The following is a 13,295-nucleotide window of genomic DNA, read 5'->3' on the forward strand; positions in this document are numbered from 1 at the left end:
TCTTTCTTGCTTCATCTTTTTTTAATACTTTTATTGAATTTTTTTATCTTTTTTAATATTTAACTATTATAATATAACTGTTGGCAATATCCAATGGTGCTGGGCTTTTGTGCGCATTCCTTACTTCTTTTATATTTTTAGCTCATATTTGGATATTAATTTATTTACTAACCATAGTTTTTGATATCATATTTTTTCTTGAAATTAATTAAGATGTTAATATATATATATATAGACATTTTACTACTCTAACATATTTATAATTTATTGTGTTTTATATTTTTTTGGGTTGTCATTTATAAGAGGTGATTAAGTAAACATTTTATTAGAATTTTCTGAAAAATTTTTATATAAAACAATAAAAATATAAATTTGCATTATCCGTGCATCGCAAGTAAACATGACTAGTTTTTATTTCTATACTTCATTTTTTCTAAAAAAAGAAAAAAGAACTCACCAAGTTTTGTTTGAGATAAAAAATATGAAAGGAAGTTTTATTGTAATATTTGTATCTAATATATATATTTGGAAATAATGGAAACTCTGACCACTCAAAACATAAAGCATGAATGATAAAATAAGGGCAAGCAATCCACTCCCTGCATTGACCCGAAATGAGCCACCTTCCTAACAAATGAGCAGCTTCATTCGCAGATCTCTTTGCATAAACATAAACTAAGACATTTTTGATCCAGCTCAATGCCTCTCATATTGCCATTGCTTCAGCCTCTGTTATCTGCAGAAAGAAATTTTTTGTTGCTGAAAAAACACCTTGTCAGTCCCTAGCTAAGAAGCCCAATCCTATAGACCCCATAAGACGCAGTTAATATATCTCTGTTATCTCTTCAGGGATTGTCTTAAGTGCACCACCATAGCCAGCAGAGACAGAAAGCATAACACTTACACGATTATCACAATTAACTTTCAAGAAATGACTTTTCCATGTTCTGAAAAAATTTCATAATTTTAAATGTTAATATAATTGTGATTATAAATGATAAATATCATTAGATATACATTAGAGTGATTAGACAATTCATCTAATTACGTTTCAATTTTCAAGAAATGACTTTTTCATATTTAAAAAAAAAAAATCATGATTCTTCTATTCTTCTTATCGTATATAGAGTTGATTTCACTAATAACTTGCATACTAATCAAAGGAAAAAAATTGAAAAAAAAAAAAAAATGGAAGAACAAGATTATTTTCCTTTAGTTGAGATGGTGAGTGTTAGGGTCACAATAGATCAATTATCAACTGATTTTCATATTGCATTGAATGCAACAATTCTTCAAGTAAAGCAAAAGATTGAAAAGAGTTTGAAGTACAAAGTCTAAACACAAAGTCTCTCTTGTAATGATCAAAAATTGGAAGATGATCGCTCTCTTGAATCCTATGGTTGTAAACAATTTGTCAAGCTTGGTCTTGAGTTGGTACCTCCCAATTCTGCAAAATTCAATATTGTGTTGAAGTTTTCTGACAAAGAATCGGTTTTGCGGGTAAGAGCAACAACTGCTGTGGCAAGTTTGAGGGGCAAAATCGAAAGAAAATGGGGTATTGTTTATAGTTATTTGATTTTAACCCATAAAAATAAGGTAATGAGTGATTAATTTTCTCCGGCTCATTATGGCGTTGTTGAAAATTCAGAGATTGAAGTGGTTGTGATGCAAGAAGAAGCACGTTGAATATAAATAGTATTATTAATTAATTAAACTTAATTATCAATATTAGAATGAATAATTAATTCAAAAAATTAAATTTTTAGTTTTGCTGGGTCCATTAATATAAAGTAGCAATGTTACTCTTTAATTATTTTGCATATACTCGATCATTTCAACTGGATAGTGTGCAGGGATAGTTGAGTTGAAGAACCTTCGATACAATGCTATGGTTTCCCTTCCATCTATAATGGAAAAGCTTCTGCCTTTGTTCTTAGTTTCCTCCTCTGTCACTTCCTTGTTCTGCTTCACTTCTTGAAGAATGCCTCTCTCACATGCACAGTTCATAAACATGTTAAGTCAACATCAAGCAAACTTTCTAAGTAACAAAAAATAAACAACCACCTTTATACAAAATATTGACATTGAAGCTATTATTTTAGAATCGGGCAATTTCACAAATAACAATTACTTTTTACAAAGTATCAGAAAATATTACAAAATCTTGGCAATTGGAGCCATTATTTTGTAATCCATTAATTTTATAAAAAACTACTACTGTTAACAAATTATTGAGAACCATTACAAAATATTAGTAATCGGAATTATTACAAAAAATAATCATTTTTTATAAGATATTTAAAATGTTACTACATATTTACAATAATACTTATTATTATCTTGTAAATTGTCAGTTTTGAGACAATTATAAATATGGTATCTGAATTGTTCAAAATTTTCTATTTTGGTGTCTAATGGGAAAAAGTTTGCAATCATATGCTTAAACCATTTAAAATTTTTCAATTAAGTGTTTATTGTTTATATGGACAGCCGGAATTATCATTAGGCCGGCTGGGACCTACAAAACAGTAGTAAATACGCTGAGTAGGCTGATTATGAGTGCGCCATGTAGGACTCGTAGGAGATGCACATGTCTTTGAGATTGAAATGACTAAGTTATCCCTTGCCCATCTCTCATGTCTAATGTGCTAGAATATGAGTGGCACCACCAGATTTCTTGTGCTTCCAGCTTGTTCTCTCTTTCTCTCTCTCTCTCATCAAAGCTTCATGCATAACAAAACGATAGAAACCCAAAAATTAAAGCTTTCCCTTTACTATTTTTCGTAAACTAAAAATTACTTCCATTATATTCAAATCTACATATACTTCTAATTTCCTTATCCTCCATCTGAATTTGAAAACAAAAGTCGATGGAAGCTAAATAAGCGACTATGATTCTTAAATAATGGAACTCCATCGATTTGTAAAATCTGAATGGAGCATCAACAAATGCACATCTCAGATCTAAAATCAGATCTGTCAGAATCAATTTTTCAAATGATACTAAAAATATTGATAGGTGTTATTTTTATAGTATCTAATATAGTTTGTATTAGGATTTTTAGTATTTTTTAATTACTTTAATTAGTTTTTATTTAGTTTTATTTATATTTTTGTGTAAAGCGTCCTGGAATCATATTTCACTTCACTTGATCTTGAGGAATTTTATAGGATTTTTATAGGAAATCAGCTTATTTCCTATCTAGGCATTGGAAGAGTCCTAATTGGGAAGAAATACAAAGTCTAAACAGTTTTCTATCTCTAAAAGATTTCTTACTCGATAAAGATTCACTTTTCTAAACGAACACGAACATATCCCAGAGAGTCTATATAAAGAGAGAGACTATCTATTCGAAAGGGAGCCATTCATTGTATATTACATCTCTTATTCTATTATTTTCTACAAAGTTTTCTCTCTTCAAGACTTTAAGTGCTCAAGAGTTGTGTCAAGATTCAAGGAAGCCGTTCAAGCCTATCGTTGACTAGTTTTTATTTCTCAACTCTCTTTTTGCTTATTATTCTTTATAGGATTATTTACAAGTTTAATTGAATTTTATTTAATTACTATGTCGAACTAAATTTTTGTTCTAGGGATTTGATGTTGCTTAATTTCGATTTCAATTTATAATATTAGATTTGCTTTTCTTTGTTCAAAGCATAATTTATTATTAAACTTAATACTTCCAGGCAGAGTTTCTTCCCTGGATTGATTTATTTCTTTAATCACTATCGGGAGAAGGATTTTTGATATAAAAATGTAATAAATTACATGAGAATAATAACTTGATGCGAAAGCTATATAGTTTGACTCATTGGGGGGTTTTCATAAGTTAACGACCTTAAGTTATGAATTCATAAACAAACCATAAAACTTAATGATTTAATTCATGTTTGATTGCACTATTGGAAGATAGATAATTAGACTGGGTTAAAATAACTAACAATACATCGGGAGAGCTTGTTAGTGATTTTAGGGTTGTTTCTCCTACTTGAACAATTAAAATTGATTATCAAACTAATAGAATAAATTGGATAGAATTAAGTGAAGTCAAAATCCCTAGTAGTTTTTAATCCTTGATTTCTTTTCATCAAATTGTCTTGCTTGATTTCTTCTTATTCTCTTTTATTTACTGAAGTTAGTTCTTAAATATAATTCCCCTTATTGCCGTTTAAATAACAATAAGTTAACATAATTTTTGTACTTGGTATATAATCTCTGTAAATACGATATTCTTCTCATTCTATATTACTTGTTGCGACTTCGTACACTTATGAAAAATCATTGTTAGATATTGCCGTCAACTTTAGAAATCACCATCAACCGTAGAGACTGCCATTAACAGATTTTTCAAATAATCTAACGGAATCGATTTTTCAAATTTTCCGGCAAGCCTTAAATGTATAACAGTCCTGAGATAGAGGGAAAAGATCTAAAATGTATCTTTTGATATCGTGATTAAGATTGTTTCGCAAATTTCTAGAGTGAAATTTTGTTGGATGGTTTTGGAGGAGTATAAGGAAGATGATGGTGTAATGTAAACAAATTCTACAGTAGCCGGGTTTGAGACTTCATGACTCTTTTAGTTTGCTGCTTGAAGGGGATAGAGATAAAAAGGGCAAGTTAGTAATTTTAGATACCAGATCATATGCTGTACATATGAGCCTACATGGCTCACTCATAATCAGCCTATTCAGCATATTTACTATTGTTTTGTGGATCCCAGCTGTCCTAGTAGTAATTTCGGCTGTCCATATAGGCAATAGACACTTAATTGAAAAATTTTAAATAATTTAAATACTTAATTGTAAAACTTTTCCGATCAGACACCAAAATAGAAAATTTTAAAATGTTTAAACACTAAATTTATAATTATCCCATCAATTTTTATAATGAACATCCATGTTTTATGAAATATGAAGAAATATTACAAAATTTGATGAACATATTTCTTATTTTGTGAAAATTATTTTACAGAAAATAATTAGTTATTACAGAATATTGAGAAATATTTTAAATTATTATAAATTATTATGCATTTAAAAATTTAATTTATTATAAAAATTTGATTACCTTGATTTTCCTTTCCTTCAAGGCATTATAGAAAATGCCCAGGTTCAAAGTAGATACATGTTTACTTTATCAAGTAACATTCTCATATAAAACATGTATACATGTCAATCATATTCTAATTACAGACAGGTGTAACGATTCTACCATTGCTTCACTAATTCTCTCTCAAGCTCTGGCTTGCATCAAGGCAATTAGGCAATACCCAGTTGCCCAAAGAATCTCCTTAGAGGTAATTTCCCCCCCTTTTTTTTTTGGTATCCATTTTTTTAACCCTTTTTTAAATGGAAAAAGGCTTTTTTTTTTCAACTTTTTTCAATCTAATCTTTTCTCATACAAAAGATAAAAATTGCATGGAATTTAGACTCAGAAAGAGGGAAATAGAGAACAAATGAAAGAACTATTTAAAGCAATATTAAGGGTCATGTTCAGCAAAATTTAATTATTTTGATAGTTATAAATTATTTTAGTAACGTTTAATTTAATTTAACTGTATGAATAGTTTTTCATAAAACACTAAAAAACTAAACATTATATAAATTAACCTTTTATAAAATGTTATTTTAACCTCTAAAAGCTAATTCAAATACTATATTATCGAATACTATAAAAAATAACTTTTAATCAAAATGCTAAAAACTACTAAAAAAATTATTACCGAATAATGCCTAAAACATCTTTTTCAATTTTTCCTGCTGGGTGCAACTGAAACTGTCTTTCAAGTTTAAGGTACGATCAAACATTTTTAAAAATTTGGTACAACTGAAAATTCATCTAAATATTTTTTTTTTTTTTCCACTCCTTATCCGGCCATTTTCAAAATTAGCTTTTCATGTCTTGATATTTAAAACAAAAAAAAAAAAAAAAAAAAAAAAAAAAAAAAAAAGAAAAAGAAAAGAAAAGTCGAGGGAAGAAGGGTTGAGAAACAGTTAGAACTTTAATATTGACCAAGCATAGCCCAAGCATAAGTAAATTTCATTCAACAAGTTGAAACAAGCATATCCAGTTATATATTCATAATAAGCACAAGTGAAACTTGGCCATTGAACATTCAAGTGATAGAAGTTCAGCAAACGGGCATATAGCAAGAAGTCTAGCCTTAGTATTATAAATACTAAATTGTGTCATAGTCACTGAACATTCTCCAAATAAATTCACTGCCTCAAGCTTTCAACAATGTAAGACGCATAAAGATCCCTGCAATATATTACATTTATATAAGAGAAATGGTAATTGACGTATTGATCTAGCAAGATATATATTACTTGATGGTTACTTCATTATTCTGAAAACTAAACACATTTAAAGATCATGAATAGTAGGTTAAACAAATTTAACAATTTATGCCAAAAAGTGAAAAAAAAAAAAAAAAAACTCACATGGAGTACTTGATGGCACTGATGGCAGCCTCAGCTGGCAAGAAGTCTTCCACATCAACTTTCTTGTTCTCATTCTTTTTGTCTGTTATTCACGGTAAAGGATTTACAGCATATAGTGCAGATGATCAAAAGATAGTAAACATAATCGGGTGTATAAACTATTCAGAAAATTCAACAGGATAGCAACAAATTTAATATTTATCAGAAAGAATAATGGCTGCAAGTGACCCAAACAATAGAGTTCAAATGTGTGGATACAGTCCTCAAAAAAGCGGCGGATTTCTTGCAGACGATGAGGAGGAAGCTCATTGATGTCTGTGTAATGGCGAAACTCAGGATCATCAGCACATACTGCTATGATTTTGTCATCCTTTTCGCCCTGGAAAAAAAATTCTAAACTTGATTCAGAAATTTGCCAGTAGCAGGACAAATAAATTCTATTTTCAAGAAGCAAGACCTTATTGAGAATATCATAGAATAAATAACATCATTTAACTTGGTTTATTTTGTGAAAGACCTATATTGCACTTTTAAAATATCTATAACATATGTTACACTGATGTCAAGTTAATCTATAACTAAGATGTAATTGTCGTTTATCTTCTCAGACCAACAAAGGTTGGCAGATAAGACATATGGATTGAAAAACATTCTTCGAAATTTCAATCAGCCCATGGGAAAAGATAAAACTTCATTCAAGTGCACCTCAGATAGCTATTTCTTCTGTTTCCGATCAGCTGTCAGTTATCTAAGAATGTTTATTAACAATACAAACTTAGGCATGGAAATTTAAAACTTATTACCTGGTCTATCATGGGCATTAAACCAATGGCACGTGCACGGAGGAAAGTACCAGGTAGCACAGGCTCCTATGACAGAGAAAATCCAAGAACACATTATAAAGTAAACAGAGATCTACACACATGTTTATTCTCATTTTGGAACTGTTCAAGGCACAAGATACTACCTGCATAAGTACCAGAACATCCATAGGATCACTGTCTTCGCAGATAGTTCGAGGGATGAAACCATAGTTGTGTGGGTAAACAACAGATGAATAGAGAACACGATCAACCTATTCATGAAAATGTTAGCCATTGTCTTGTTCTTCATTTAAGACAAGTAGACAACACACAACAAATTCACATCAATACCCCAGTAACACAGTGACCTCAATAAATATCATATGAAACAAAGACAATTATTTTCTGAACACCTGCTGAAATAATGAAGCTAATTGTATGCAAGTAAGAATTCATTTAAAGCCATTTGCGAATGTTTAGTTATTTTAAAGCTTTCATAACTGGGACATGTGAAATTCGTTTTAAAAGTTAAATCTAATGACATCTAATCAACATTTTCAGCAGCATTCTCCTCAACAACAGCTCAAACAATAATGTCAAATGATCCTTAGTATATTTCAAGGATTTGAAACTCATATGGTCTTGTTCCAATGCACAAGTGATGGGTTCCAATGCACAAGTGATGGGTTCTTCTGCACTAATATATTAAGTGGCAAAAATTTATTTGGGTGGACTCCTAGTTGTGAAAATTTTAAAATTAAAACTGAAATAAGAAGAAAAGATGAGAGACAAGGAGCATCACATTTATCCAAAGTCCATAATGCAACAAGCATTTTACCATTTTATGAGTATATAAAGTAAAATGAGACAAACTTGTTGTACAAAAGAATGCATTTGAAATAATATTCAGAAAAGTAGAGCAAAGTATTAGTTCGTCAAAATATATGCAGAAGCTGAGATGAAGAAGGAGGAAGTTCGTACTTTTATAAGACCACTTATTTTGTCAAGCTCATACTTAACCTTGCTACCTTTGCCAATTTCAACCACCTGACATTATAAATCCACATTAGGAAATCCATATTATCCTCTTCAGCAGAAGAACTTACATCCTAATCTACCAAGAGCAACAATTATACATGTATCCAGACTCATTAATCAATAATCTTCTTCACAAGAGCATTAAGAGATAACTGTCTGTCAAAGTGATAAATCCCTATTTTAAGCATCACTCTATAAGTTGCAGTAACAACTACCATGAGCACACCTAGGCACAAAGCTCATCCACCCCCTTGGCCACACACCTCCAATGGCCTCAAGCCATGCCTAAGGCACATGACTTCAAGTTGAGGCTCGCAGTTGCCTTTGGAACTTAAGAATTTATTTATTTATTTATTTATTTTACTATTTAATGCACATGGCTTGCAGGCTGCAGCCATAGATTCATTCCTCCATTAAATACAAATGCAATCAAACAAGAACAATCAAATCTCACCAGTTCTGCTATGTGAAGAGAAAGATTATTCAATCAATGCTGGTCGAATGCCTTGTAGGTACCCAAGTAAGAGCTTACAGAACACTAAAGTAAACAAAACTTACACAGTTGAAAACTGCTGGAGCACCTGGTCCTGCACCAAATGTAATATTGAAAGTAATCAGGAGAGAATGCAAATATTCACAGATTGCAAAATATTATAATCATGGAACTGTACCCAAAACAGAAGATTAAGAAACTAAAGGTAAAGCATTGGGGAAAATTTACCAATCTCCAAGTCATGCCAGGGATGAGCAGCAATAGATCTTCGCGACATTGAAGAAAGAATCCTTTCATTGAGGACAACATGAGGAAACCCTGAGTTTTTCCCGCTTCCTTCTCCACCATCATTAGCCATATTGACTTTGCACTATAGCTTAATCAAATAAACCACAATCACCCCCAGCTGAACAGAACCATTTCAATTAGACTACTACATAAATCATATACTCTGAGCCATTAAGAGAAGCAAGAGCCAAGAAAAAAGAAAAAGAATAGTTAAACAAAAAGCCCAGAAGCATACTTACTGAAAAAACACTGTGGGATTTGATCAAATCAAGCAAGCAAAAAAGTAAAATAAAGTTAAAAATCAGATTTTCTAGCTAATACTAAACAAATCAAAAATAAAAAACTTAACAAAGATGAGAAAAGTCACATAAATCAAATCAGGATAAAAGAAGAAAAAGATTGCAGAGAGACTGTGCGAACTCAGACCAGCGAGAACCCACAAGCAAGCTTCAAATTACAATGAAATCAATCAACAGTACTGCATTCCAATGAAAAACCAAACCCATTAAAAATTAACAAATATAAAAAATTTTATTTTTAAGAGGGTTTCTAGACCAGATGCAGATTCCAAAACATGACCACCCAAAAATAAGATTTGTTCTTCTAAACAACCTAAAAAGAGTGAGAGAGGAAAAAAAAAAAAAAAGAACAGTACCATCAAACACAAAATGAAATGAAATGAAAGCGAAACAAAAACCAGCCAATAGAGAGAACCCACAGGCCACTAGGTAGCTGCAAAGGTAGAATGAAGTAAATCAAACACTATATACACTTCAAAGCAAACACTAAACCTAACCCATTTGATAGTTACAAAATACCCACAAGTTCTTCTTTTACTTTTTTCATGCACACCAGATGCAGAATCCAAAAAGTACTAACAAGCTTAAGGAAGAAATAAAACAAGAATACAGTATCAGTAAACCGGAAAGGGCAAACATTGCAAAAAGAAAGTGAATACAAAAAGTTTAGAGCCATTGAAGAAGATAAAATAAGAATTAGTTACTCACAAAGAATTGCTGAAAGTGAAATGCAATGTAAGAATCGATTCAATATGTTTAATGAATGTATATATAAGAATGGGCGGAGAGAGAAAAAGGGCCCTTATATTCTCGGAAGGTTGATGAAGACGTTACTGTATGTAATTGGTCCATGTTTCAACGGCCGGTCTTCAGCGAATAGGACCGTTGGATGGAAATGAATTGAATCCGACGGATGTGGATGTATGCATATCAGTCAGACTCCGATTTTTGCTCTCGAACATAGGAATATTTTCAGAAGGTACCGTAGGAAAATGAAATAATCATATATTAATGATGTGATGGGATCATTTTGATACATTAATTGAAATCTGAATTTTACTCAATTAGAAAGTACATATTTTAGATTAAACCTTATTCTCTAATCTGGTTTAATTAAAAAGCTTCTTTAGGTCCCGTCTCTCTCCCTCTCAAAACCTAAAACCTCTCTTTTCTTCTCTATCCGTCTCAAAACTTAAAACCTAAAACTCTCTTTTCTTCTTCCACAGGTGACCGCTGGTGAACTCTCAATGGTGGTCATCCCTTTATTTATTTATTTATTTTTTTTGCAAATAATCTTCAGATTTATTTATGAGTTATTATCACAAAAATATTGAAATTTATTGTTGACCATATCTTGGAATTTTATTCTCAGATCTATTTTTGAGTTATTGTTATTCCAATTATAGTGATTTTGTAAATGTCTTTTATTGTTTTGGATAATTATGAAGAAAGAAGTGCAGATCTCATCTCCAATAAAAGGAAAAAATTTGAAAGTAATCCGATTGGATTTGTAGAAAGACCATGGAGTCGAATAATGGCCATGAATAGTTACCAAAAGGAATAAGCAATCGTCTATGCATAAATATTATGCTCTGTCAACACTGTCAGATACTTTAAATTAAGATTGTGTTTTTTTTATTTTTTGTATAAGTGGCTTATATTAGACTTGCTATACAAAAATATAGAAACATATCGATCTGTATCCCATATTTATATACAATTTTCAATTAATGAAATTTCTAGTTTGATTTCTTCTAAAAAAAGAAATCTGGTTTAATTAATTGTAATATTCCGAATTTTTATTTTCAAAACTTTCGAATTTTTATTAAATCAAAAATTAGAATTTTCAACTGTATGGGCTGCAGGTACTGTATAATCTTAATTCGAGAGTTGGGCCAAGCCCAAAGTATAGTACCGTAACCCCTGACCGAGAATTTTCTAAACTCTTCAAGAATTATTTTGGGCATTGAATATTAAATCAATTCAAATAAATTAATTGGATCCGCAAACCATGTGAAAACCCCGAAAACCAAGCAAATCGAGCCAAATCATTGAATCAGACCAAACCGATTCGAATCGAACCGGAATGATCTAGAAACCGACTTAGTTTCTTTTTTTTTCTTCCTCTCTTCTTCTTCTGGCGCGCACGACAGCCCCTCCCCACTGGCTCACTGCGATCTCCGACCAACGGCCATGGACCCCGGCAACCAAGCCCTCAATCTTCATCCTCTCGACGAGAGAAGCTCATTGGTAGTGTTGGTTCGCAAAATAGAGGCCAGAATCGACGAAGATCGCGACTGGGAGATCTCAAGGTCGCGAGATAAGATTTCCGGCGATCCTCGCTATTTTCGGCGGTTATAGCAAGAAGGAGAGGCGTTGATCGTTTCTTCTCCTCCGTGCGAACCTTTCCCCTCTGTTAGATCGGATTTCTGGTGAAGATTGGTGAAACCACCATGATCGGTGGCTTTCTTTTTGACTGTCAGGCTTGTTCCGGCCAAACGAGCCATTGGCTCATCAAATTGATGGTAGATTTGAACTCCTTACGCAAATTTGAGTCGGGTGGTGGTAATCTTGCAATTTTCTGGGCAAGATCGACTTTACGGCCACCGTGCATGGCTGCCGGCGGCGGCATTCCGGTGACCGACAGGCGACACTCCGGCGAGGCCCCGAGAGACAGAATTCTCTTCTCTTCACGCTGATCACGGAATCGTCGCCCGATTCTCAATTGGTACGTTCTAAGACTCAATTCTCAATTTTTGTATATAAAGAATTAATTGATTAATGAATTTAATTGAGTAATTAAATAGATTAAATTGAATAATAAGAAATTAGGTTATTGGAATAGCTTAAATATATATATATATATATATATATATATATATATATATATATATATATATATATATATAGACATTTATAGTCCTTTGTAAATAAATTAGATTGGTTAGTGTGCGGTAATTGCGATAGCGAATATGATTAGTTCACTGGTTTAGGATTTTAGAATAACGTAATTGCAAATTAGTTTAGAACATTGTCAAATAAATTACATGAGCTATAATTATAATTAGGAGGTTTGATATTGAGATAAAAATTTCTAACTAATATTTATGTAAGTTAATTTAGAAATTTTAATAAATATTGTTAGGAGAAGTTATAATTTAAAGTAAATAGTTATAAAGCAATTAACACTATTATTGAATCATGCTTGGAGGTTAATTAGTTGAAATTATTAAGTGGATATATGTAAGTGTGATGGATGATATATGTAGCTTGAAGTTGATGGGCTGTCTGAATTGATTGATCTAATGATTGAAACATAAGGTTATGGCGGACGGGTTAAGTTGTTGTGAATTGCCCGACGGATGGGCTGCGTGCATTGATTGATAAATATATAATATTATTGTGATATTTAAACAGGTAGATAGTCCTATTTTTAGGGGAGATGCTGTCGAAATTTCGGTAGGACCTAGACTAGTTTTAATTAATAACATAATTCATAAATTCATTTAGATTACTTCTATAACTTAACACATAATGTAACACCCACAGACCAATCTCAGAGAACCAGACGGTGGATGCCACAATCGGTGCCGGAGCACCATCTTATGTCACTATAAAAGCTAGATCACAAATTAGAAGTGGTTAAATTTTCATAAGGAGGCAAGTAATTACCAGTTTTTTTTTGTATTATTAATTTTTATTTTTTTTACAAAAATAATGTTTAAGAAAATTCCTACGAAAATTTCACAAGAGTTTCCCCTAAAAATTTACTTGCCACACAAAGAAAATATACACACTTCCAATTTTTTTTTAAACCCCCAAACCTCCAATTCAACAACATACTACAAGCACTTCTAAATATCCATCAATATACGCATAATATTCGAAACACATTCTTTTCAAGGAATCTCTAATCATCATACACCA

The 13,295-nt window shown here is 31.6% G+C and overlaps 1 protein-coding gene across 4 annotated transcripts; it reads right to left on the reverse strand.

The window, feature by feature from the left end:
* Nucleotides 1-6,022: 6,022 nt before the first annotated feature.
* Nucleotides 6,023-10,218, reverse strand: PPA2 (pyrophosphorylase 2). Of its 4 annotated transcripts, none has more exons than XM_012235688.4 (9): nucleotides 10,077-10,218; nucleotides 9,010-9,157; nucleotides 8,847-8,875; nucleotides 8,232-8,297; nucleotides 7,415-7,522; nucleotides 7,251-7,316; nucleotides 6,706-6,826; nucleotides 6,448-6,529; nucleotides 6,023-6,265 (listed from the first exon to the last, which is right to left on the reverse strand). In XM_012235688.4, the coding sequence occupies exons 2-9, from the start codon at nucleotides 9,137-9,139 to the stop codon at nucleotides 6,223-6,225; spliced, it is 645 nt and encodes a 214-aa protein (XP_012091078.1). In that variant the 5' UTR covers nucleotides 9,140-9,157; nucleotides 10,077-10,218; the 3' UTR covers nucleotides 6,023-6,222. The 4 variants fall into 4 exon arrangements, with proteins under 4 accessions (XP_012091078.1, XP_012091077.1, XP_012091080.1 ...); XM_012235687.4 differs by having other exon boundaries at nucleotides 9,010-9,187; XM_012235690.4 differs by having other exon boundaries at nucleotides 9,010-9,151; nucleotides 10,077-10,210.
* Nucleotides 10,219-13,295: the final 3,077 nt, after the last annotated feature.

This window comes from Jatropha curcas, chromosome 4, assembly GCF_041381405.1.
Source record: "Jatropha curcas cultivar XTBG-Jc1 chromosome 4, XTBG_Jcur_1.0, whole genome shotgun sequence".
In the NCBI taxonomy this organism is placed as follows: Eukaryota; Viridiplantae; Streptophyta; class Magnoliopsida; order Malpighiales; family Euphorbiaceae; genus Jatropha; species Jatropha curcas.